Source organism: Dromiciops gliroides, chromosome 3 (genome assembly GCF_019393635.1).
Source record: "Dromiciops gliroides isolate mDroGli1 chromosome 3, mDroGli1.pri, whole genome shotgun sequence".
NCBI lineage: Eukaryota > Metazoa > Chordata > Mammalia > Microbiotheria > Microbiotheriidae > Dromiciops > Dromiciops gliroides.
Window position 1 is genome coordinate 650417749 of NC_057863.1, and position 26004 is coordinate 650443752.

The window sequence follows — 26004 nt, forward strand, 5'->3', positions numbered from 1 at the left end:
ATGATCCTCTCCATTCTTGGGTTCCTGTATGTGCTAGTTGCCCCCGGTGGTGAGTAGATGGGGTCCCGTGGTGGTGACATGTCTGCCTTCCCTTGTGTTTTGTGGGTCCTACCTTCCTCATCGCTGGAAGCTTTGGGGCCATGTCCCCGCTCTGCCTTTGAGGAGAGGACTGGAGTGGCCCCTGAGGAGCAGGAGCCTCCTGAGACCCGAGCTTTCCTCTGTGTGGTCCCAGCCACTGACCCCTACTGACCAGAAGCTCTGGTACAGTTCCCACCCCTCCTTCTTTCGCTGCAGACCCCACCCTCACAAAGGAGACCACCACCTGCTACTCCTGTACGTTCTCTGGACAATGCACATCCTTGACCTGCACTGTTGAGAATGACATCTGCCTCAGCACAGTCCTAGGTGAGTGCCCAAAGCTGCCCCTCCCTGCCCTCCAAACTCTCTGAGTGGACACTCAAGCACACTTCCCCATCCAGGGGAGAATTCCCCAGCTGGGCCATCTTGCGGAAGGGGAGGAGGGGTTGCCACTTAGCAGCCAAAGCCAGTCCTCGGGATGCAGGAGAACAAAGGATGGTTTCTCGGGCCTCATCTTCCCCACTCCCCACCTGCCCAAGCCAGGGTGGGCTGCTTCCTATCTTCTGCCTCCCTCCGAGCCCAGCAGAGAGTACTGTGCACCCTGGAAGGCCCTAGAGAGACAGGCGGAGGCAGACAAAGGGAGAAAAGGAGAGACAGGGGAGACACTGACTGAGAAGCCGAGGAAAAGAACCAGAAGAGACACATCCAGAGCTAGGGAGAGATGGACAAAGAGCAGGCCGAGACACAGCAGAAGAGACAGACAGACAGACAGACAGACAGACAGACAGACAGGGAGGTGGAAGGAGGGGCAGAAGCAGGGACAGAGGAGGAAAAAGGCAAACAGGGAAAAGGAGACAGAGCAAAGATCATGGAGTCACAGATCTCGAGTTCAAATCCTGATTCTGCCTAATCCCCGTGTGACCTTGGGTAAGGCTCGGTTTTCTTCTCCATCTCACAGCGGCGGCCCTCCCTTCGGGCGAATGTGCGAGCATGGTATCTGGAGTCAGGGGAAGGGAGTTCAGATCTGAGTTGTCTCCCACACACTGGCTTGGTGACTTTGGACAGGTGCCCCTTCATCCGTATAATGCCTAGAGGCACACAGGCAGGAAAAATGGCAGAGGGGCAGAAATACAAGTGCACAGGGATTCCTCAGGGGTCCCTGCATTGCACAGAGGGGTGCCTGCACCTGCTTCCTGGGGGGGGCACTGGCCTAGAGTGAGCCACCAAGGCCACTGGCAGTGAGGAGGAAGGGGAGGCCTCCTCTTTCCCTCCTGTGGGCCTGAATTCCATCCTCTCTGCCTTTCCCCCACCAAGGTGACCTCGGAGGGAAGAAACCCATCTTGAGGAATGGCCTTTGCGTGGCACCCAAGGACTGCCAGGCTGGGGTCTACACCCTGTCCTACGGCTTCCAGCAGGGCCTCTGGGCCAATGTCACATGCTGCCGCGGTAACTGCAGTGAGCCCCCCGCACCAGGTATGCTGTCACCAGATGGGGCATGGGGCAGCTAAGACAGACGAAGAAATGGCTGGGGGAACGGTGGGTCAGGGGAAGGCAGGCTTGGCAGACAGTCAACCCTCTCACCATCTCATGCCGCTCTCTGGACCCAGATGCCCATTAGTGCCATGCCTCCTGTGGTAAAGCAAAAGTGGGTGTGTGGAGTGAGGGCTTCTCAGGGCCTCGAAGACCGAGACCAATGCTGTGGGCCCTGGATGACCACCTCCCTCCTTCTTTCCTAGATTCCCCAGTGTCCCTGTTCAAGGGTGGACTCAGTAATTACCTGTGTCCCGTCTGCTCCCTGTATGAAACCTCCTGTGACAACGATTCATACCTGCTCTGCCCTCAAGGGGAGACCTCCTGTGTTAGCATGAACTGGGCTGAACTTGGAGGTAATGGGGATGGGAGCAAGGGGGTAAGAGGCTGAGAGGGAAAGGGAACCCCCAGGCAGAAGAACCTGGAACCGGGCATAGGAAGCAGGGAGGTGCTCACTCTGTGATTTGTGGGCAAGTGGCTCCCCCCAAGTTCCAGTCTGCCTATCTTTTTTTTTTTTTTTTTGCGGGGCAATGGGGGTTAAGTGACTTGCCCAGAGTCACACAGCTAGCAAGTGTCAAGTGTCTGAGGCTGGATTTGAACTCAGGTCCTCCTGAATCCAGGGCCGGTGCTTTATCCACTGTGCCACCCAGCTGCCCCCCCAAATCTACCTATCTTTAAAATGAAGGGACTAGACTCGATGATGTACAGGGTCCCGTCCAGTTCTGCTGCCTGGGGTCTGGGAGGGGGAGGGGCCATTTCTGAGCCCCACCCCCAACAGTGGTGACCAAGGCTCCATCCCTGGATTTATCCTCTCCCCCAGGGGACAGGAATTTTACCCTCCGAGGGTGTGGCTCTGAGGACCTATGCCGCCTGCCCGAGAACCACACCCTGATTCTGGATTACCGGCTTATTGGGAAACCCATCTGCACTTCCAGCCATCGGGCTGTGCTGGAACACAAGAGCCACCACAGTGGAACCACAGGCTCTGAATATGGCACTCTCCTCCTAGCCCTGGTGGGGGCATGGATGGCCACTTGGCTCGTCTGAGAGACCATCCTCATCCTGTCTTGTTCCCTGCTCAGCGTCCCCAGCCTGGGCGGGAAGAACCTTTCTTCTCTCTGACAACAGGAGCCCACCTCAAGTCTGGAATCCTCCAAAGAGCCCCCTTGAACAAGCCCCCAGCCCAAAGGACCCCTCGAACCTCAGAAACCCCAGAACCTCCCCCACAAGGGACAACGACAAATTATACATTAGCTAACTTCCCCAATCGTTCGATGTCTTTTCTTGAATTCTCTCCCATCTCTCCCTCTGGGCTCGTCTTGTCCTTTACTGCCTAAGTTGGGTCCTCAGCAACTCTGGGAATCCCTCAGTCCCCAGGGGGAGTCTGTGAACCTTACTTACCTCATCTTTCAAGACCCTCCTCGAAGACTGATGTGATGGGGCTCCTGCTGCGGGGGAGCCTTGAAGTGCAGTTGGGCTAAACTGAGCCCACATTACGTTCAGAACCTGGGGGTAGGCGCGCAGGCTGCCCAAGATGGGCTAACGAGCGCAGGTGGAAAAAAATGGCACAGGTTGAGCTGCTGAGCTGCTGGGGCCTGGGCAAGATAGTGAGAGCCAGTCTCCCCTCCCCCAAAAGACCTACTGAGGACACCCTAGCTCCCATTCCAAGAGACCCTCTCTGAGCACCCTCATGAAGAGAGCTCTTCTCTGTATACAAGACCAGAATCATGCTTTGGAGTCAGAGAACCCGGGTACAAATCCTAGGCTGGTCTCTCCCCTACACTTCCTTGTTCTGCTATCTTGGACTCAATGACCTGTAAGGTCTCAGTAGTTTTACACCTTCCAACCCCCTGGTCCAACCCTCTCCATTCAACAGCTGAAAAAAACTAAGGACCGAAGAAGGGAAGGGATGTGGCAAAGTCCATCCAGCCTGATATTGTTAGAAGAGGCATTGGGAGAGAAAGGAGGGGGGAGAAAGAGACAGAGACACAGAGACAGAGGGAGAGAGAGACAGAGAGCAGAGACAGATAGAGAGAGAGAAACACACACAAAGAGAGAAAGAGACAGAGAGAAGAGAGGAAGGAGAGGGAAAGGCAGAAGAGAGAGAAGAGAGAAGGGTAAGTAGGAGAGACAAGGAGAACGAGAGCCAGAGAAAAGGAGAAAGGCAGATTCATGTATGTGACTGCTATCTCTCTATGAGAGGCCATGGACTCCCCTAGACTGTGAACTCCCTAGACAGAGAGAAGCTGTGTCTTGTTTACCTCAGTTTCCCGTATGGGAGCCTGTGCTCGCTGGGAGTTAGTAAATGTTCGCAGGAAGGGCCAGGGGCCAATCGCTTGATGGGGGGGGGCATCTCTCCCTTCCCCTCCCCCCTCAGACTCCATTCATGAGGTCACCCCAGTGGGCATTGTTGGCCTGGGCCCCTGCTGGTGTTACCCGGATGGGCGGGGCCAACCAATCAGCCGCTAGCCCCTGTTATAATGGCCCCTAGCAACGGGGCATGAGCCCAGGCAAACGGGGAGAGACCCCGTGGGCGGGGAGAGTCTGAGGGGTGTGGGAAATTCCTCTGTGAATGTGAGTTGATTTGGGGGGGAATGGTCCCCAAAGTGGGTAAGATCGGGGCAATCCGGAGGGAAGAAGGGAAGGGAAGGCCTGGGAACATAGAATCTAGGTCCAGTTCCCCTGGTTGCCCTTTGGACCCCCCAAGTTCTCAGCTCAGATACCCAGAACCAGTCCCAGAGGGGCAGGGAGGAGGAGAGAGCCCAGGGTTTAGGTAGGAGAGTTTAGAGCCCAATTCTTGAAGTTATCCAATAGACCCTGTAACCTTGAGAGGAGGGGAAAGGTCTGCTGGGGGCCTTTGGGAAGGAGCCCACTTCTTTTTCTAGCTTGCCTGCCACTTGGTTATTCAAGAGAAGAGAAACTGCTTGGGTTTGGGGCAGAGTGGATGTGGTCTCACTTGCCCAGGCTGAGCTCCCTTTTGTGCCTGTGTTAGGAGTCTCAGAGACCCTAGGCCCTTCACGGAAGTGAGGAGAAGAGAAATCTGGGGGCTTTGGCCAGGTCTGGGTGGATTCTCCCCACTTTCTTCTACTGTTATGGTCTGTGGCTCGAATACCCCCAAAGAGGAGAAACCCCAGGTATGGGGGATGTAAGCCCAATCCCCTCTTTTTCCCTATGAACCTCTATTCAAATATTCCAAGAGGTCATGGAAAGGAGAGGCTTCGGGTGGGCTAAGAAGGGGCTTCTTTGAAGTCCTCGTCTGAATTCCCCAGAATTACACGGATGGGTAGATCTCAGCTGCGGGAATTCAGAGCATCTTAGCTCATGGGCACTAGGGGCTGCTATCCAAACATTCAGAACTTTTCATGGGGAAGACGAGAAGGAGGGAAGGTGATAGCTGTGCTGGGGTGGGGAGTAATGGGGCCAGCTTCCCAGTCCCAGCCCCTGAAGGGATCTCTGATGAGCTGGTGGAGGGCGGGGAAAGAAGTGGCTCGATTCTTCTGACTGCCCCATGGACCCCGGAGTTTGCGGCTAGGGTATCTTGGGCCATCCATGGACCAAAGGAGGGAAGAGAGGTCCTGGGTGGTGTTAGGAGGATAGGGCGGGGGTCCCATTCTTTAATTTCCATAGAGGTTACAATCATACTAAAAAAAAAAAACCAAACCAAACCAAAAAACCCTGAACCATTTATGGGGCAGAGGGGAGTAAGTCTATGTGTATGTGTCAGAGCTAGGAAGGAGCAATGGGGCATGGACCCCAATCCCCTAGCTTCTCCATAGACTCTGATAGGCTCTGTCACTCATGTACCTTGTGCTCACAGGGGAGAAATGAATCTGATTTCCCCATTTTCCCCACATCCTACTGTTTATATATCTCATCCCACCCTTGTTCTTTCCCCTCCCTGAGACCCCAAGATAAGACAGAAAAGGGAAAAATGAAAGGGGACCCAGTGAGAGGAGGAGTTTGGGATGGGGAGATCCAATGGGTGGGCCAGCCCAGGGAATAATTTCTCCCCTTGGTAATCAAGGACAAAACTGGGAGTCAGGGCTGGAAAGGGTACCTTTAGTCTGCCCCCAGTATTTTATAGAGAAGGAAACTGAGGCCTAGAGTATGAAGCTGTCAGAAGCCGGGATTCAGATTGGTGTCTGGTGCGTCCAACTCCGAGACCAAGGTCATTGGTTGCCATGCCAGGTTAAGACAAAGGTCCCTTCTAGGTCGAAATGTCCTCTGACTTAAATGTGAGAGGCTGTGGAGGGGAGAGGAAATGGCAACAGCTTTGGAGTCAAAAGACCACTTCTTACTGAGTAGTGGGATCTGGTATCCTGCACCTCCTGATGTGGCCTCAGTTTCCTCCCCTGTAAGATGAGGAAACTGGATGAAGTTCATCGAGCGTTCCTCCCTAGTCTTAAGGTCTACTGTTTCTAGGGCCAGCTCTTCTACTAATTTGCTATGTGACTTTGGGAGAGTAAATCCTTTGTCTGCTCTGGGCCTTAGTTTACCTGTCGGTGAAATGGGTGCAAGAATCCCTGCTTTCCTCACATAGATGTTAGGTAGTTGCAACGGGGTAAAGACGGAGGAAGGCCTTCAGAAAATACATAGCCTAAGAGCTACATTCGTAAAGAAAGACTGAAGCTTATGGGGTGGGGTATAGAGAAAGCAAAACGGAGAAGGAGAGTGGGGGCGGGGCGGGGAAAGAACAGAGTAACAGAAAATGTCAGAGCTGGGAGGCCTTTCCGGACCATTGATCCAACCTCTCTATCTGGCAGTTGAGGAAACTGAGGCTTAGAGAGGGTTGGGATGCTTGCTCAAAGGACTGGGCCCCGTGCGAGTCAGGGATCCCCCCCCCCATCCACCAGTATTTCTCCCTCCCAGTCTGGGGCTTCCGAGGCTACTGGGGGGAACCAAGGAGTTTGCTGGGGCCTTCCCGCTAACTGTCTATTTCTCTGTTCCCTCTCCCCCCACCCCCATCTCTCTCTGGCTTGGTCTCAGGGCCTAGGTGGTGTGAGCGGCCTGCCCCCTACCCCAAGGAGCACACGAAGCGAGACTCCCCCACTCCCCCCCACTCTCCCCCGGGGCGCAATGGCGTCCAAGTCACATGCCCCCCCGACCGAGGAGGAGAGCACCATCCTCATGGCTAAAGAAGAGCTCGAGGCTCTTCGGACAGCCTTCGAGCTCGGGGATATCCCCAAGGCTGCCTCCCGCCTCCGGGAGCTTCTGGGCTCCGCAGAGAGTAGCCGCCTCGAGGTGGGTGTGACCGGCGAGTCCGGGGCCGGCAAGTCTTCCTTGATCAACGCCCTGCGAGGGATCGGGGCCGAGGACCCTGGCGCGGCCAAGACCGGCGTCATCGAGACCACGACCCAGCCCACCCCCTACCCTCACCCTCAGCTTCCTGAGCTCATGCTGTGGGACCTGCCAGGGGCCGGCTCGCCCGGCTGCCCCGCTGACAAGTACTTGAAGCAAGTCGACTTTGCTCGCTACAATTTCTTCCTCCTGGTCTCACCCCGCCGCTGTGGGGCCGTGGAAACCCGGCTGGCGACTGAGATCCTCCGCCAGGGTAAGAAATTCTACTTCATCCGCACCAAGGTTGATGAGGACCTGGCGGCTTCTCGCACCCAGCGGCCATCGGGCTATAGCGAGAACGCTGTCTTACAGGAGATCCGAGACCACTGTGCGGAACGTCTCAGAGCTGCCGGCGTCCCGGACCCCCGGATCTTCCTCGTGTCCAATCTCTCGCCGGCCCGCTATGATTTCCCTCTGCTCGTGGCCACCTGGGAGCGGGAGCTACCAGCCCATCGCCGCCATGCTGGTCTCCTGTCCCTGCCAGACATCTCACTGCAGGCCTTGCAGAAGAAGAAGGACGCCCTGCAGGAGCAGGTGCTGAAGACGGCCTTGGTGTCTGGGGTCATCCAGGCCTTACCCGTGCCTGGGTTGGCAGCTGCCTATGATGACGCCCTCCTGATTCGCTCCCTGCGGGGCTACCACCGCAGCTTCGGCCTGGACGACGACTCCCTGGCCAGGCTGGCCGAGCAGGTGGGCAAGCAGGCTGGCGACCTGCGCTCTGTGATCCGCTCGCCCCTGGCCACCGAGGTCTCGCCAGAGGCGGTGCTGCGCATGTATGCCCAGTCATCAGACGGGGCCATGCGTGTGGCTCGGGCCTTTGAGAAAGGCATCCCTGTGTTCGGGACACTGGTGGCCGGTGGCATCTCCTTTGGGACTGTCTACACCATGCTACAAGGCTGCCTCAACGAGATGGCCGAGGACGCCCAGCGCGTCCGGATCAAGGCCCTGGAAGAGGAGGCTAGCTCTCCTGGCTCGGATGCTCGCCTCGACGTCACCACCGGGCCCGGGTTGGAGAAGAGGGGGGCAGGTGAGGGCGGTGGAGAGGATGCTCCAATCTCAGCCCGCCGGAAGCTTGGACTGCTGCTCAAGTACATTCTGGAGAGCTGGAAGAAACGGGATGTGGTCGAAGAGAAATAAAGACGCCCACCTCTCCCCCAAAGAAAGAAACCCCCCCTCCTGACCACTCCACCCCGCCATTCCCCATTCCGATTCCCCCACCCCTGTCCCCTATCCCTACCAAAAAAAAAATCCGTGTGAAGAAACCAGTGGCTTGGGAGACTCAGTCTTCTTCCAGACCGACTTGGGGTACAGGGGTGGGGGGAACATGGGGCTCCTTTAAAGGGGCTGACCGGTCGGGGAGAGGGGGAGGAGGGAGGAGGGCCCACTGAAGCCGGGTTTCTCCCTCCCTATCCCACAGGCTGGTAGTCCCTGTGGGGAAGGGGCAATGGGGAGACGGGTTTCCTGGTGGGGGGGCTGGGGAGGATCCAGGAGTGGGGGGGAAGGGAGCAAGTAATAAATGAGAAGGATTAGAACAAGGAGACTACAGAAAGTGTCCATCCACGGCTCCTTTGGGGGTGACCATCCTCACAGTTTCCCCATTCTAGACCCTAAAGGATCCTTGGATGCCAATCCCCTGGCTCCACGCCAACACCCTGCCCCCTTACTTTAAGATGTCCCCACCCCCTCCCCAAGGAGCCAGCCAATCAGCTTTCAGATCTCATTACAATGGGCCCTAGCAACAGGTCTGGCCAAAGGGGCCAGTAGAGTCGTTGGGGGAGGGGGTGTCAGGGGTCCTAGAAGAGGAGGCAGAGGGGCCAGGGCCAAAGGAAGGCCCTGCTAAATGTGAGTTAGGGTGGAGGGTGGTGAGGCAGGGTCAACCGCCCCCTCCCCACCCCTAGTCCCCCTCCCCACCCAACCCCTCAATACACACCTATTGGAAGATAAGGAGAGATGAGTTTCAGTCCCTAAAAACACCTACTAAACCCAACCCAGCCTAACCAGGCCCAACCCTACCTTATTTCATGTTCCAACCCTCAAAAGAGCGACTCTGGGGGAAGAAAGGAGAGGTTTTACTGGGGGGGGGGTGAATCTGTGTGACCCTGTATGTGATGGCGGTCATCAGGTCCCGTGAGCGTGACTCTGAGTAGCTGAGTATGACCTGAGTGTGTTCAGAGCAGGGAATTCTTCGAGAATGTGAGTGTTATTTGTGTTTGTAATCATGACTGTGATGGTCTGTTGGTGTGGCTGAGGTCGTGAGTAAACAGAGAATGAGTCATCTTCTGATTCTGATTGCGTTGCTCTCTGTGTGACTGGGTGTGTGATGGTGATGTGACTGGAGTGTGTGTGTGTGTGTGTGTGTGTGTAACCATCCTTTAACACCCAGCTCAGCCCCCCCCCCCGGGGTGCCCTTTCCCTGTGCCCAGTTTGTTTAAGTCAGGTGAGACTCGCCGCTTGTCCTCTTGGGCTTGTTGGGGACCTGGAGGAGAGAGTCAATGGTCAACAAGCATCCATTAAAGCACCTACTATGTGTCAGGCGCGACCACACGGAAAAAGGCGTGTGGAGAGTGTGTCCTTTGGGGAGCTCATGGTCTAAGGGAGACAATGCAAGTCTAGCTAAATACCAACAAGCTACGGACAGGATAATTGGAGAGAACAGAAGCGGGGGGGGGTGCTGGCACTAAGGGGTCCTTCCTGTAGACACTGGGATTTTACTGGGATCTGAAGGAAGGCAGGAGGCAGAGGTGAGGAGGGAGCACAGTCCAGGTGTGGAGGACGGCCAGTGAAAATGGTGGGAGAGAAGGATGCTAGAATCCATGTTTTATTAGAGCTGGAAGGGATGTCAAAGGCCAGCTAGGCCAGACCCTTCACTTTATGAGGTAACTGAGGCCAGAGAGAGGGGGAGTGGGTTTGCCTCGGGTCAGCTCAGGTAGTAGTAACCGGCAGAGAGAGACAGATTTGAACTCAGGTCTGCAGACCTTAAATAGTTCTTTCCACTGTAACCCAGAAGTACCATGGATTACTATCCCTGCTCTACTGAGGAGAAACCAGGCCCAGAAAAGGGAAGAGACTTGCTCAAAGTTACTCTCAGATTACGGATTTTAGAGGCAGAACTGGTCCCCTGACATTCTCATCTCGTCAAGCCCAGAACCCAGAGCTGCCCTATCTGGACAGTTTCCTTCTATCCAGGTGGGCCTGACCTGGGAGAGGGAGAGAGTGGTGGGACCATCAGAGTTGCAAGAGGCCTTAGAAGCTGTGTAGGCTGAACCCTTTATTTTAGAGATGATGGCAGCGGGGAACTTGTCTGAGACGAGCCAGGACTTGAACCCAGGACTCTGAACTATTGCAAGTTCCCACTGCTCTGCCCAGGACTGGCTCCAGAAGTACAGGGCACATATGTGCTTCATGCACTCTTTTTTTTTTGTGTGTGTGTGGCAATGAGGGTTAAGTGACTTGCCCAGGGTCACATAGCTAGTAAGTGTCAAGTGTCTGAGGCCGGATTTGAACTCAGGTCCTCCTGAATCCAGGGCCAATGCTTTATCCATGCTTCATGCACTCTTAGGTGTCTCGACTTAGGCTGGCCAGAAGTTGGGCTCTCTGTCTCAGGTAGGAAGGGATCCTGTGTATTAAATACACAGGGAACAAGTTGGGGGAGGTGTGAATGTTGAGGAAATTTCAGCCTGCTTTCCCTGCTAGCTCCCCTGCCCTGGTTCTCAGGGGTCTCTCTCCTCAATCACATCTCAGAGACTCTCTATAGAAGAGGACACTGTTTGCTGGGGACTGGGATATGTCTGGGGCAGGGACGGACTAGGAAAACCCCAGCCCTGGCCCTGTTTCTGTGAACTTTCCTGGCTCAAAGCACACCCATGAGCCTTCTTCTCACACCCAGACCCACATTCAGGCTCATTCACTGTTGGAACCCCCTGCCACAACTCAACTACATCATTATTAAAATATAAGGGTGTATTATTAGAGTAACAGGCAAAGTGGTATAAGTGGACAGAGATCTTGTGTTGGAATCTGAGTTCAAGTCTCTTTGTGAGCCTGGGCAAGTCTCTTGAACTATTCCTGTCTTGGTGGAAGAGACTCCCCCAAACAAGATCTCTGCTTTTACATAACAACATTATAGTGACATTACTTTGGATGCAATCCAAGCTGACCCAGGTAGGAAACTCCCACCGTGTTAAGGCCCTCTGCCTGAGTAGATCTGCACCTGTTCTTCAGGTGAGAATCACCCGGGGCCACTGATGGGTTAAGTCACTGGCCCAGGGTCACTCAGTGTCCCATGCACTGGGATTGTGAGTTGGCTAGGTAGTGCAGTAGATCTCTAATCCTGAGTTAGGAAGACCTGAGTTCAAATATGGCCCCAGACACTTTTTGCTGCTGTTCATTTATTGCAGTCGTGTCTGACTCTTCATGACCCCATTTTGGGTTTCTTGGCCGACACACTGCAGTGCTTTGCCATTTCCTTTTCCAGCCCATTTTACAGATGAGGAAACTGAAGCAAACTGGACTTAAATGACTTGTCCAGGGTCATACAGCTAGTAAGTGTCTGAAGCCAGATTTGAATTCACAAAGCTGAGTCTTCCTGACTCCAGGTACAATGCTCTATCCACTGTGCCACCTTGGGCAGGTCATTTAACCTCTGTTTGCCTCAGTTTCCTCATTTATAAAGTAGGGCCGATAATAGCATCTACACCCTGGGGTTGCCATGAAGATAAAATGGGATAATAAAACATTTTATAAACCATAAAGCACTATATAAATGCTAGTTACTATGTTTGTTTTTTGGAGGCAATTAAGGTTAAGTGACTTGCCTAGGGTCACACAGTAAGTGTCAGGTCAAATTTGAACTCAGGTCCTCCTGACACAGGGCTAGTGCTCTATCCATTGTATCACCTAGCTGCCACTATTAGGCTTAATAAATACTTGTATACTAGGTAGCACAGTGGAAAAAGCACTGGCTCTGGATTCAGGAGGACCTGAGTTCAAATCCGGCCTCAGACACTTGACATTTACTAGCTGTGTGACCTTGGCCAAGTCACTTAACCCTCATAGCCTCACCAAAAAAAATACTTGTATATACAGAATGTGCCTGAGGGGACTCGAACCCAGAGCTTTCTAACTCCAAGGCTAGCTCTCTACGCACTGCCTCTGTAAAACAAGATACTGCAATGCCCCATCACAGTAACATTGTATTAATTGCTAGTAGACACAATATTCCTTCCACTAGACATTTCCTCGGGATGCCTTCAACCTTCCTTCTGAGACCCTGTAAGCAGATCCCAAGCTTTGTCCTTCAGCCAACTGGGAAGGCTGTGAGTACCCCCTGGGGATGAGACTCAGTGAGATTCCAGGGGCTCATTACCAGATTTGCCACAGGGTAAGGACCATCTCCTAGGATACACGGGGTGACCATCTGTACTGGAGGAGAAAGTCCCCAGGAAGGTGAATTTGCATAGCCTCAAAGTAGTGAGGTATATCTATTAGTACTATTTTTCAATAATTCAGTTCATTCCACTTCAATTAACCACAGTTATTAGGTACATATTATATACCCAAGAGCTGTAATTGTTGTTTGTTGTCCTTTGTCCTCTGTCTGGAAGAGGACCATGACATCGGGGTGATGTCATGACTTGCAGCGAATTGGATTTAAGTGAGGCAGGATTGTACAAGGTCACCAACCTCACTCCTCCAGAGCCATCTGGGTCCAGTGGCGAGATACACATCAGGACGAGTGGAGATGGCCCCAGATGCTTGAGGCAATTGGGGTTAAGTGACTTGCCCAGGGTTACTCAGCTAGTGTCAAGTGCCTGGGGCTGGATTTGAACTCAAGTTCTCCTGACTCCAGGGTCAATTAGCAAGCATTTAGGGGCAGCTAGGTGGCACAGTGAATATCCAAGAGTATAGGGAGATGAGTAAGGTATAAGTCTGGAAAAATAGATTGCTTGTGGGGGAGCAATGTGAAATAACCTTGGAAAGACAGGCTGGAGCTAGATTATGAAGGGATTTAAAAGCCCAAACAGAGGAGTTTGTCTCTTACTTCAAAGGGAGCAGGGAGCCACAACAGATTCTTGAGGATGAAAGCAACACTGTCAAGACCCAGTTGTTAGGGTACAGGTCTATCAATCTGGCAGTTTTGCTGAAGATGGATCGTAGCTTTGTTTAGAAACCCTTTCCTCCCTCTGTCCCCCACCCCCAAACCTCCACTCAATAAACTTGAGAGGCTCTGTATTACTTCAGGGATCAAATAGAAACCATCTCGTTTGGCTTTTAGAACCTTTCCAGTCTTTGCTCCTTTCTATGCTTCTGATATTCGGGGACGTTCATACACAATCCCCCATCTCTCCTCACCTGGTCACTGGCTCCCCCACCCCCACCCCAGACTGGGATGTTCTTCATTCCTATCTCTTAGTTTCTCTGGATTTCTTCAAGTCTCAACTCAAAGCTCATCTCCTTAAGGACATATTTCCTTGTTCCCCGCCTTGCCCCCAACCCCCTGAGCCTTGAAGGTAAGTGATAAAGTGAATAGAGTGCTTGCAGGATCTGGGGTCTATGGGGTTCAAATCTGACCCCGACAAATCATTTCACCTCTCTAACTCAGTTTCCCCAGCTCTCAAATGGGAATAATAGTAGCCCCTACCTCCTAGGATTGTTGTGAGGATCCAATCAGATAATATTTGGGTTTAGCCCAGTGCCTGCCACATCCTGATGCCTAGAAAAGCCTACCTTCCTTTGTGAGAGCAGGTTTCAGCTGAGCAGGAGGGCTAGAAAAACCAGGAGGTGAGTGGGTGGTGAGGCAGTGGAGTCAATGAGAGTAGGTGGATTTTTCCTTGAGTTGGCTGGTGGTGGCGGGTGGTTACCCGCTGATAGCCTGGGGGTTGGTGAGGTCTAGGGAAGGTGGTTTGTTTTCAAAGGTTGTGGGGAGTTTGTTAGTAGGGAGATGATAGTGAGGTTACCCAGGGTTCCATCTCCCCAGGACCCACAGCTCTCCCCTTTCCCTTCTGGGCCGTGACTTGGAGAACCCTCTTCCCCTTTTGCTGTGGTCATGCCAAATTCTACTGTGAATCCTAGTCTTAGCCACACGCAGCCCTGTCCCAGGACCCCCCCTCATTGGCCCAGCCCTTGAAGAGGAGTCTCTCCAGATAAAGTTCCTCTCTTCTCTCCTTGGGGGAATCCTCCCACTTCCCTCTTTGCACAGCCTCCCCACCCCTCATTATCCCCCTGGGGAGCAGCAAGGATGTCTCTGGGTCCCTGACTCACTGGATGACCAGATCCTTCTGTAAGCCTCTACTTCCCCATCTGCAAAGTGGAGCTAACAACCTCGTCCCCACATCTGTTCAAGAACTATGTGAGGAGCTCAGGAGATCATGGATGTTCCTAGAAATGGAAGCTGCTATGATTCCTGTTACCATGGCTTTTATTGGAGACATCCAGATGTGGAGAGGAAAGGCTCTGGCCTTTGGGGTCCATAGAAACCCAAGTGGGAATGACCTCACCTAAATCATTGAGTATCTCTAAGCCTTACTGTCTTCACCTGTAAAATGGGAATGATAATCATTTCTTGGGGCTCTGAGGAGGATTCCTCAGATTACTTTGTAACTGCGAAAGCAAAGCTAAACTTCTAAGTCTCCTGCTGATTTAGACAGAAAACTTTGAAGGCAGGGCCTTTATTTTTCTTTCTTTCCTTCCTTCCTTCCTTCCTTCCTTCCTTCCTTCCTTCCTTCCTTCCTTCCTTCCTTCCTTCTTTCTTTCTTTCGTGGGGCAATGAGGGTTAAGTGACTTTCCCAGAGTCACACAGCTAGTAAGTGTCAAGTGTCTGAGGCCATATTTGAACTCAGGTCCTCCTGAATCCAGAGCCAGTGCTTTATCCACTGCACCATCTAGCTGCCCCCCTTTATTTTTCAATTCAATGCAATGCAAGGAACATTGGTTAAGTATCTATTATGTGCAAGAGTATGTGTGTGTGTGTGTGTGTGTGTGTGTGTGTGTGTGATCAACAAAGGAGAGAGAGAGAGAGAGAAAGAGAGAGAGAGAGATCAGCAAAGGGGAGGGCTAGACATGAGAGATCACCATCTCACCTTCAAAGCTGGGGAGCCTTGAGGGGAGGGAGATGGGGAAGGAAGGATGCTTCCCACAGCAGATGACCCTGTGTTTGAGCCTTGAAGGAAGGTGGTGGGGCAGGACAAGGAGGGAATGTCTACCATTGCTTAGAGACCAACGGGGGGTAGAGAGAGCCAAGAAAGGATTTTTATCTGCTGGGGCAAGGAATGAGTGGCTTCCAGGCTTGGAGGATGGTCCTTTCTCCAGTTCCCATCTCTCGCCCCCCACTTGGTACCTAGTATGAAGTCAGGGACCCAGAAGGTCTTTAGAACATGGGTTGTCAGACCTGGTTGGGAACCTAGAACATGGATTGTCAGAGCTGGGAGTATCCTTAGAATAGGGAATGTCAGAGCTAAGAGGGTCCTTAGGACCTGAAATGTTGGCGTTGAGAGGGCCCTTATTCAACCTCTGCATTTTATAGAGGAGCCACTTTAGACCCAGCGATGGAAAGAGACTTTCCCAAGGCCCCTGGTGAGCTGAGGGATGCCTGATGCTACCCCCTCCCTCCTTCCATTGAAGGTCATCAGCCCCCCCCCCCAAGTTGAAGCCCCCTGAGCTTTCTCCTCTGATGGCCGCCCAATCTCTAGGGACAGCCCAGGAGTCTAGGAACACCTTGACTCTGACACCTGAGGAGATGGCAGCTTTCAGCGAAGCCTTCCAAGAAGACAACCTATCGGTGATAACTGCCAAGCTACGGGGTACCCTTCAGTCCCTAGAGAATGTTCGGCTGGACATCGCCATCACGGGAGGAGCAGGCTCAGGAAAGTCCACTTTTGTCAATGCCCTCCGTGGCCTGGGCGATGAAGATCAGGGCTCAGCCAAGACAGGGACGGTCCAGCCAACCTTGGACCCAACGCCATACCCACACCCCAAGTACCCCAACGTCATCATCTGGGACCTGCCCCCCTTACTCTCGACTGACAAGTACCTAGAGAAGGTCTTGCCCAGCCGCTATGACTTCTTCATCATCATCGCTTCCGAACGCTTCACGACCAGTCACGCTCAGTTCGCCTGCGCCCTCCAGAGACAGGAAAAATGCTGCTTTTTCGTCCGCTCCAAGGTCGACGTGGACATAGCCGCTTCACGCCAACGCCGGCCCAGCACCTTCTCTGAGGAAGGCGTGCTCTTGGAAATCCGGGAAAACTGCCGTGCCTACCTGCAAGGTGAGGGATTGGGGATCCAGGGAGCAATGTGAGGGCCCCAGAATGATCCCTTCCCTCTTGGGGGAGGGAAGTCCATCCCTCAGATAACCCTTGCCTTCCTTAGCTACTCACACACCCAGTAGGAGTACGGAATCGCCAAATCTCAGAAGGAGGTGGACTGATGTCCAACCCCTACCTGAGTAGGAATTGCCCTGCAGATTCAGTGATAAATGGTTATCTAGCCCCCACTTGGAAACCTCTAGGGACAGGGAACTCACTACCTTCATATTCCTTTTTTTGTTTGTTTGGGGTTTTTTTTGCAGGGCAATGAGGGTTAAGTGACTTGCCCAGGGTCACACAGCTAGTAAGTGTCAAGTGTCTGAGGTCAGATTTGAACTCAGGTCCTCCTGAATCCAGGGCTGGTGCTTTATCCACTGTGGTACCTAGCTTCCGCCTAGGGAGGTCTTCTTTAGCCCATTCCTAAATTTGCCTCCATATTCCTCTCCCACCTCACTTCTAGTTCTGCCCTCAGGGTTCCAGAGGAATGAAGGAGTATTAAGTGTGTGGCTCTGGATAAGTTAATTCACTCCACTGGTCCCCAGTATCCTCACTTAAGACAGGGTTTTTCTAGCTCTGTTGCTCTGTGGTTCTACTTGTGGCAATATCGCCCTTTCTGTGTCCCATAAAGTAGTCCATGAGCATGTCCATGGGTTCTCTGGGCAGAATCCTAGCATGACAGCACCTCTGAGCAGGAAAGGGTCTCAGAGGCATCAAGTCCAAGCCATCCCTGGAGAGCTGCCATCATCTTGTGTGGTGCTTGGATCCCGAGGGCATCAGGCTGGTGAAGCCTGGGGATCCCTTCTTGGAATCATGTCGATAGACGTATAAAATCAAACGCATAGGGTTATGAAGGAAGCCAACATATGTATTCATTTGTGTATATGTGCATGTGTATGTGTGTGTGTGCATATGAAAGTTCATGGATCCTAGGCTAAGAACTCTTGCTATAAAAAAATCCCCTTTATAACCTATTCTACAAGGGATCATCTAACCTCCACTTGAAAACCTCCCTGAAAGGGAATTTCTTTCATGCTTTTGATATCACTAGTAATTTTTGTAGGGGTTAGATTGGTGATGTCCTAAGTGGAAGGAGCTTCCAGTGAGGGTCTTTTCCCCATACAAGTCACTATCTGATCTGCAAATTAAAGTCTTAGAGAGTTGGCTGGGGAACTGAGAGGTTCTGTTACTTGCACAGGGTCACACAGCCAGGATGAGTCAGGAGTGAGACCTGAACCCAGGTCTTTCTATTTCCAAGCCTGGTTATCTGCTGTACATGTTGCCTTTCACAGAATTTTAAAATTTCCAGGGCATCTTATATTTTTGGATAGCTCTGATTGTTAGAAAATTCTTCCTTATATTTACAGGAAGTGCCTCTAAATTGGCACATTATGTCCCTCATAGAATGGTACTTTGTGAGTCTTCTTCAAACTATAGTTCATGAGCCCTCACGGATGTGTTTACTGTTTATAGTCAGCGAGAGGACACAACTGGTTCAAAGCAAAGACATTTGATGAAATAACATAGCAGGGGCAGCTAGTTGGTGCAGTGGATAAAGCACTGGCCTTGGATTCAGGAGGACCTGAATTCAAATCCAGTCTCAGACACTTGACACTTACTAGCTGTGTGACCCTGGGCAAGTCATTTAACCCTCATTGCCTCACCCCCAAAAAAATAATGAAAAAAGAAATAACATAGCAAGAAAAGTATCCATAGAGCATTTTCCTCATAGACTTGGAGCAGAGTCTCTCACAAATACATATACAATCTGGGGGGAAGAGTAGACACATGTGCGAAGGGATAATAAATGCATGGCCAATACCCACGCATAGATGGGCAAAAAAATATAGGCTCCATCTGTAGCTAGGGAATATGTGTAGAGGGGCTGCTCCTGTCAGCCATTGCTCTCTACTGGCCTCCTGTGGCTGGACCTGTGGTCAGTAGTAGCTGCTGTCAGGCATAGGTCCACTGGGTACAAGATTTGGAGTTTCACATTCCAAATTCTGGCATCACTTGTAATCCTTAGTTGTGGAGAGAGCTTTTTTCCTCAGTGGAAGAGTGGGCTCTACCATGCTTCTTTTATTTGAAAGGTCTGCTGCTTTTCTGGCTGCTACTCAGTTAGGAAGTAAATGCCCTTGCGTAAGACTTGCATAAGCTCTTCTTCAGGAAAATCCCTGCTCATTTCTCAGAACCTTATCTAGAAGAGCATTTCCTCTCAGCCAAGCTCTCTGGAACACAAAATAAGCTACCTCCTAGCTAACTTTGTACCTTCAGGTTTATTTCTGTTTTTTCACATTGTATTCAATAATCACTGAGCCCCATATCTCTGTTCCTTCATAGTTATGGTCAGCAAATCTCTGTATTTTTTCCCATGTTAAACTGGATTCCGTCAGCAATTGCTTTAGAAGCTGCCATCCCACCACCTGCCGAGAGCGCTTCGGGTTTGGAGACCCCCACTCTCTCAATTCCAAAACGATTCCCAATCTTTCTTGAGAATGAGTGTATTTTTTAAGGTGTGTGTGGCCTTTACAGAGAGGTCAAGCATAAGTCTAACTCTTCTACCACAAGACTGCCATATTGGACAGAGGTGCTCATGTTCCTCGCCCAGTCTTCTCTTCTCCAGGCTAAACATTCCTTGTTTCTTCAGTCAATCCTCCAGGGACCTGGTTAAGTCTTTAATCCTTGTGATAGCTTCATGAGGTCAGCAGGGTGGGGATGGCTCTCTCAATTGAAAGAAGGTCCAGAGTGGGGAACACTGTCACATATTGAGTTGGGGTTCTTCCCACCTTCTAGACAAATCCATTGGTCTGAACTACAATAGATCCCCAGGATGGAAAATAGAAACCAGGCAGAAAACCTTCCTGTCACTTCCACCCCAGAAGGACACCTTCATTACTGGAGGTGGGGGGTGGGGGAATCTGAGAGCAGAAAGGTCAGAATAGGAGGAGCTATCAGAAGCAGTCTATGCAACTGAGTAATCCAGTAAAGCAGACCCTCAAATCAACTGCTGTGAAGCAATTCAAGAAATAATTTAGATGAGCAGAAGGCACAATTAGTTACTCTAGTGGTGCAAAGATAAATGTTATTAACACAGTGAGAGATCTGGGGGCTTCCCATTTTAACTAATTATTCTTTTTAACAAAGTGCAGAGCTGCCAGTTAATAACCAGGCATCTCTACACTGCATAAGGAGAGCAAATGTTCCGTTTTTGTACCCTTAACATGTAGGTGCCACCTTAGTTACAACTCTGATTAGGATCCTTCTCCCAAAGGGAAAAGAATGCCAGACTGAGGGAAGAGACTAGGGTTCCAATCAAATTAATCCCACAAACATTAGTTAAGTATCTATTATAGATGAGGACCTGTGGATAAAAAGGTAGATGTGATACAAGGGAAGTTTATGATCTAATGGAGACAGATATGGTGACAGAGAAAGTGTGAGAGGGTCAAGGTGAGGTCTGCATAGAGTCCTTCAGCAAAATGTAAGTGCATTCTCTGGGTAATGCATAGTGCTAGGCATGTGGGGAGTAGGGGGAGGAAAAGATGAATGAGGCAGGGTGTCCACCCATGAAGAGGTTTATGGGCTATTAGGAGTGATGAAACAGTTAGTTGGCATAGGGGATAGGGTGTTAGGGTTGAACTCAGGAAGACCTGAGTTCAAATCTTGCCTTGGACACAGCTGAATGATCCCAGGCAAGGCACTTAATGTCTCTCAGACTCAGTTTCCTCATCTGTAAACTGACAACAATAATAGCACTGACCTCCCATGGTTGTTGTGAGGATGGAATGAGATGTGTTCTGTAAATCTCACAAAGCTCTCTAAATGTTATTAGTAGTTTGATCCTTACACAAATCACCACAATGTAAATGAAAGTATAATAAGCCCCTAACTGAGGAAGGATGGTGACTAGCAGGAAGAGAACAAGGCAGAGATGGGGGTGGGGTGGAGAACAGGCCACATGGTGGACCAGTAGAAAGAAGTGAGGCTTGGGTTCTGCTCTGACAGTGATTCTTTTTGTGAGCTTTGGAAAGTCACTTCATTCCTTGTTTTTTTTCCTTTATATAAAAAAACACAAACCCAGTGTCTCTTTTGGCTTTGGTCCTATGAAAGGGACCAAGATGAACCCTGGGTAAATCCTAGGATCATAAATTTGGAACTGAAATAGACCTTAGAAAGCAAAAAGCCTAACCCTTTCATTTTACAGATGAGGAAACTGAGGCAAATGGCAGTAAAGTGACTTGCCGAGGGTCACAGAGTGTCTGAGGTGGCATGTGAACCTCCCGACTCCTGGTTCAGCGCTCTGCTCACTAAACCACACTACACCACAATGTTGGCCTCAGTTTCCCCATCTGTAAAATGAAAGGGTTGGACTAGAGGGTCTCTGGGTTCTATGTTGTAATTTCCTCTCTTGCCCTGACATTCTACAATAGTTCTATGAATGATCAGAGGAGAAGAAGGTCAGCATGAGCTGTAATGGCCTGGAGGGGTTCGAGGAGGTGGGGCTTAGAAGATGAGAAGGATTCTGGGTGAGGCAGGGAAGGGGATAGAGAAGCGATTGCACACGCTGAGAGCCGGGAGGCAGCTCTGTGGGCATCAAGGCCATTTACACAATAAGCATTAAGAGCCTAATATGTTTAAAAAAAAAGATTACAAAGAACCTACTATGTGCCAGGCAATACTGTGTGCTAAGCAAAGACAGTCCCTGACCTCAAGGACCTTACAGTCCAGTGGGGGAAGACAACAGGCAAACAGACATGTTCAGGACATACTTTATATAGAGGGTGAATAAGCGACAATTAACAGAGGGAAGGCGCTAGAATTAAGTTGGAAAAGGCTTCTGGTGGAAAATGGGAGAGATGAGGAGGGAGGGGCCGCAGCCTGGGCTCTCCAGTGCCCTGGCCCGACCGGCTGGCTTCCTATCCACCTCCCACACACATCCTGGGCTCTCCCGCTTTGGAACCTTTGCTCAGGTTGCTTCCCTAGCCTTCAGTGCCTTCCTTGTCAGCTTTGTCTGTTGGATCCGTGTGTGTGTGTGTGTGTGTGTGTGTGTGTGTGTGTGTGTGTGTGTGTATGTGGTGTCTTCAGTCTCTTTTTCAGTCATATCTGACTCTTCATGACCCCATTTGGGGTTTTCTTGGCAAAGATCCTAGAGTAGTTTGCCATTTCCTTCTCCAGCTCATTTGACAGATAAGGAAACTGAGGCAAACAAAGTGAATTGACTTGTCCAGGGTCTCACAGTAAGTGTCTGAGGCTGGATTTGAACTCAGGTCTTCCTGACTCCAAGCTTGGCACTCAACCCACTGAGCCGCCTAGAACAATAAGTAACAGCTACTTTCCAGGGTTGTTGTGAGGATCTAATGAAACAATATTTCTTAAGTGTTTAGCCAGTGGTTGTTACATAGTACGAGTTTAATAAATGCTTATTCTTCCCTCTTCTCCCAAGGTCCCTTCTAGCTCTATAGCTGGTGAGTGTTGGACTGAGGTGCTGGCTCCTCAAGGCTTTCCCATCTATTGGTCAGTTTCCAAGGAAGTACTGACTGTGCGGAGTATGTGAAAACAATATGTTTTCATAACTGCCTCCTAGGGAAAACAGAGTGAGGAACAGATCAGAGAGCCCTTAGGAAGACAGCACCAGTTTATCGTCCCAAGAGCGAGCGGGCATGTGCACGCAGAGACACCTTCCAAAGGAAGAGCTCAAAACCCCTTGTGTCAATGAAAGTATAGAAACCTCCTGTGTTCTCTGGTTACAGATCCAAGTTTTAGGCCTCCATTGGTAAATCAATCAGGTCCAGATTGATGAACTTTCAGGTTTACTGGTACAGGACGTTATCAGTTCCATTAGCAGGATACAAATCAGTTTGACAGTTCAAACTTGAAAACAAACAATATGACAAGAGTAGATGATTCAAAAGGGGTTGGCACAGATGTTTTTACAAGTATTGGGGAGGAAGACAGGATGGCTCCAGCAGATGAAGGTGTTCGTTAGAGAGCCATAAAGTCTACCAATGATCCTGGGGAAAGAAGTCAGTAGATAGGAGCTTATCTGCTAGCTATAAACTCCCAGACATCTGGAGAGGCAAATGGTATGCAACACCCCAAATAACGGGTTTGCTTGACACTCACTTGTATGTTGTCTGGGTTCAGTTGGAGGGCATTTTGACCTCATTAATCCAAGGTTTCTTAAAATTCTTTTGGATAAGGCAGCTCCATCAAATCCAAATGGTTCCATGTATATATATCCACACACATATACACGAAACCACACATATATCCATACCCACATATGCATACATATATGTATATATATATATTTATTCACCCTCTCTAGATTATGACATTTTGCATAACAAGGGCCATGTTAGGGTTCCTGTGAGGAAGACGAGAATTGGCAGGGCTTGACCTACGGCCTACAGGATGGTAGAGATGGAGCTAGGAGGCCTTTGAAGGTTATTCAACCCACCCCCTTGTTCTGTTTGCACCCAGAGGACAAAATAGGGAAGCAGAAGGGGCAGAGAAGCAGATTTCAGCTTCAGCCTGGGGAAAAACTTCCAAACAATTTGGGGGTGGGGGGCAGTGGGGTGCTGGGTGAAGGATGGTGGCTTTGAAGTCTGAGGTCCTGGGTTCTAATCCTGTTTTGTGACCATGAATAAATCACAAGCTCTCTGGTTGTCAGTTTCCTTCTGAGCAAAACAAGGGGGTGTTGGACCCCTAAGATATCTTCCAGCTCTAGGTTTATGATCCTAAGGACAGCTGTCACAATGGAGAATGCATTGTCTTGGTAGGTAGCAAGTTCCCCACCACAGGAGGTATTCAAGTGAGGTGAGCACTCGTTTCAGATTTTGGAGAGGGGGTTTTTGCACAGGTCAGGGCTGGACTAGATGCCCTCAAAGTCCCTTCCAACTCCAAGATTTAGTGATTCTGTAAGAAGGGACAGCAGATAGTGTCCTGTCATGAGAGGTTTTACAGCAGAGGCTTCGATGACCACTTGTTGAGGGGTTGTAGAAGGATGTCCTACTCAGGCCTTAGATATCCCTTCCTCTTTCCTGAAGTTCTCCCCCCCCCCCCGCCCCCGCCACTGTGATTTTTGCAGTACTGTCCTGTCCCCGGGATTTGGGGGGTCCCTAACTCAAATACATGATGGGTAAAAAGCACATTTTGCTTCCAGAGGTTTCCCCCCATCCCCCATCCCCCATCCCTGCCAGAGCATTGGGGCAAGGCTTTTAGGACAGGATGGGGGCAGGGTGAGGGGCCCTTAGAGCTCTAAGTCTGTGTCCTATTGACAAGGGCTCGCTAAGAGGGTTGGGAGAGCTTCCCAGAGGAGGGGGGCTTTGGAAGATGGCCCAAACTCTTATCCGTGGGAAGTGGGCTCCCAGATAGCAAAGGGAATCTTTATCTTCTTTTTTTTTTCTTTTCTTTTTTTTTTTTTTTGCGGAGCAATGGGGGTTAAGTGACTTGCCCAGGGTCACACAGCTAGTAAGTGTCAAGTGTCTGAGGCCAGATTTGAACTCAGGTACTCCTGAATCCAGGGCCGGTGCTTTATCCACTGTGCCACCTAGCTGTCCCCCAATCCTTATCTTCTTCTTTTTTGTTTGTTTTTTGGTGAAGCAGTTGGGGTTAAGTGACTTGCCTAGGGTCACACAGCTAGTAAGTGTTACGTGTCTGAGGTCGGATTTGAACTCAGGTCCTCCTGACTCCAAGGCCAGTGCTCTTCCACTGCGCCATCTAGCTGCCCCCCCCCCCAATCCTTATCTTCTTAAGGCAAAGGAATCAGTGAGCACTTAGGCTGGGCTTCTAGGAGGAGGGGGGCAGTGCCTGGATAATGGGGTGAAGTCTTCTTCAGAAAAGGGGGGTACTGAGCAATGGAGGAGGCTTCCAGGAGGAGGGGGCCCCACGAAGACTGGGAGGTAGCTCAGCAATCTGGGAGGGCTTCCCGGAGGAGAGGGCGGGGCTGGGAAAATGGACGGGTTTCTTGTCTTCCTCAGCTGAGGGCGTGGTCAGACCCAAAGTCTTCGTGCTCTCCATGTTTGAGCTGGGCAAGTACGACTTCCAGCTGCTGAGTGAAACCATAGCGAGGGACATGGAGAGCTACAAGCGCCACGCCTTCCTGGTGGCCCTGCCCAACGTGTCGCAGCCCATCCTAGAGAAGAAGGCCACCTCCCTGCTCCAGCACGTGTGGCTCGTGGCCACCGTGGCCTGCACCGTCAATGCTCAGCCTGTGCCGGGCCTGCCCAAGGTGTCCTGCGACCTCGGTCTGCTCATGCACTCCTTGGCCAGTTACCGCCGCAGCTTCGGCCTGGACTCGGCCTCGCTCTACAGGCTGGCCGAACGGACCGGCGGCTCTCTGCAGGCCATGCAGAGCCAGGTGTGCGGCCCGCTGTGCGAGGTGAGCGAGAGGCAGGTGATAGACTTGCTGGGCCGGGCCAGCAAGGACACCACCGCCACCTTTGCCCGCGAGCTGGCGTCCCTGCCCGTTCTGGGGGTCCTGGCCTCCTGCAGTCTCTCCTTTGCCACTGTCTACCAAATGCTCAGGGCTTATCTAGATGAGGCGGCCAAGGACGCCCAGCAGCTGTTGACGCTGGTCCCGCCGAAGGGTCGGTAACCTGGTGAACTGGATCAGCCACGATTCCAAACCAGCCCTATCCAGCTGCTTTGGGCCGTGTGGCACTGGGGAGAGACACCTGCCCATGTCTGTATTTGGGCTGGGGCGGGGACTGGGAGCACCAATAGATTCTACAGTCTCCAGGGGGATGGTTGTTTGTGGTTATTTGTGTCACCCTCTTGTTGGACTCAACAAAATTCAAAGGGCCCTCATGAGGCACCTCATTCATTCACTTGCTCACTCACCAAACATTTATTAAACACCAACTGCATACAGAGTACGGTTCGGGGTGGGGTGGGGAGGGAGTGAGATACAAAATTTAGAGTTTATGCTCCTAGCAATCACTGAGCCCATGGTCTAGTGGGGAAAAGACACCAACTTGATAAACAACACTTGATTTTTTTTTTTTGGTGGTGGTTGTTTTGTGGAATTTCATCAGTGTAGAAATCTTCCTATGAAGAAACTTCCTCTGAGGAAGTGAATAGTTAAGTCCTCCTTAATGTACAATCTTAAGAGATTTGCACAGGGACGCAGATAGGTTGTGGTGCACCCGGGGGCCCACAGTATGTGTCAGAGATAAGACTTGTACCTTGGGCCTTCCTGACGTCAAGCTCTACCCACCGCCCCAAGTAGTCTGTGGTAGAGAAATAGCTACATTATCCTTGGCTGGTGAAGGCATGGGTCTCACCCTCCAGTCTTCTTCTTTTTGTTTTGTTTTGGCAGAGCAATGAGGGTTTAAGTGACTTGTCCAGGGTCACACGGCTAGTAAGTGTCAAGTGTCTGAGGCTGGATTTCAACTCAGGTCCTCCTGAATCCAGGGCTGGGGCTTTATCCACTGCTCCACATAGCTGCCCTCTCCAGTCTTCTACACACCAGAGTGTGCTCTCTCAGAGAAGAATGGACTCCAAGAGTGAATAGGGAGGGACCTTGGTGGGCATCCATTCAAATCCTCACCTGGGTAGAAATCCCCTTTGTGGTACGCTTGACAAGGAATCATTGCCCTTCCACAAGGGCACTCACTACCCATTGGCTTTAGAATCTCTCTCTCTCTCTCTCTCTCTCTCTCTCTCTCTCTCTCTCTCTCTCTCTCTCTCTCTCACACACACACACACACACACACACACACACACACACACACACACACACACACAATTCCACAGG

General features: G+C 51.1%; 3 protein-coding genes across 3 annotated transcripts; all 3 read left to right on the forward strand.

The window, feature by feature from the left end:
• LOC122748256 (phospholipase A2 inhibitor and Ly6/PLAUR domain-containing protein) lies at window positions 1–2817 on the forward strand. Its single transcript, XM_043993923.1, has 5 exons — window positions 1–49; window positions 295–405; window positions 1393–1551; window positions 1815–1964; window positions 2429–2817. The coding sequence occupies exons 1-5, from the start codon at window positions 1–3 to the stop codon at window positions 2653–2655; spliced, it is 696 nt and encodes a 231-aa protein (XP_043849858.1). The 3' UTR covers window positions 2656–2817.
• Window positions 2818–6684: 3867 nt separating this feature from the next.
• LOC122748258 (interferon-inducible GTPase 5-like) lies at window positions 6685–8082 on the forward strand. Its single transcript, XM_043993924.1, has one exon. It carries the CDS (start codon window positions 6685–6687, stop codon window positions 8080–8082), a length of 1398 nt encoding a protein of 465 aa, XP_043849859.1.
• Window positions 8083–15679: 7597 nt separating this feature from the next.
• On the forward strand, window positions 15680–24843 carry LOC122748259 (interferon-inducible GTPase 5-like). Its single transcript, XM_043993925.1, has 2 exons — window positions 15680–16208; window positions 24227–24843. The coding sequence occupies exons 1-2, from the start codon at window positions 15680–15682 to the stop codon at window positions 24841–24843; spliced, it is 1146 nt and encodes a 381-aa protein (XP_043849860.1).
• The last annotated feature ends 1161 nt before the right edge of the window (window positions 24844–26004 follow it).

What these genes read in the sequence shown, in the direction of transcription:
- LOC122748256 (XM_043993923.1), top strand. Translation starts at nt 1, where the DNA reads ATGATCCTCTCCATTCTTGGGTTCCTGTATGTGCTAGTTGCCCCCGGT. An exon ending in CTGCCTCAGCACAGTCCTAG is followed by an intron (nt 406 to 1,392) that starts GTGAGTGCCCAA and finishes TCCCCCACCAAG; the next exon opens with GTGACCTCGGAGGGAAGAAA. An exon ending in GAACTGGGCTGAACTTGGAG is followed by an intron (nt 1,965 to 2,428) that starts GTAATGGGGATG and finishes CCTCTCCCCCAG; the next exon opens with GGGACAGGAATTTTACCCTC.
- LOC122748258 (XM_043993924.1), top strand. Translation starts at nt 6,685, where the DNA reads ATGGCGTCCAAGTCACATGCCCCCCCGACCGAGGAGGAGAGCACCATC.
- LOC122748259 (XM_043993925.1), top strand. Translation starts at nt 15,680, where the DNA reads ATGGCAGCTTTCAGCGAAGCCTTCCAAGAAGACAACCTATCGGTGATA. An exon ending in CTGCCGTGCCTACCTGCAAG is followed by an intron (nt 16,209 to 24,226) that starts GTGAGGGATTGG and finishes TGTCTTCCTCAG; the next exon opens with CTGAGGGCGTGGTCAGACCC.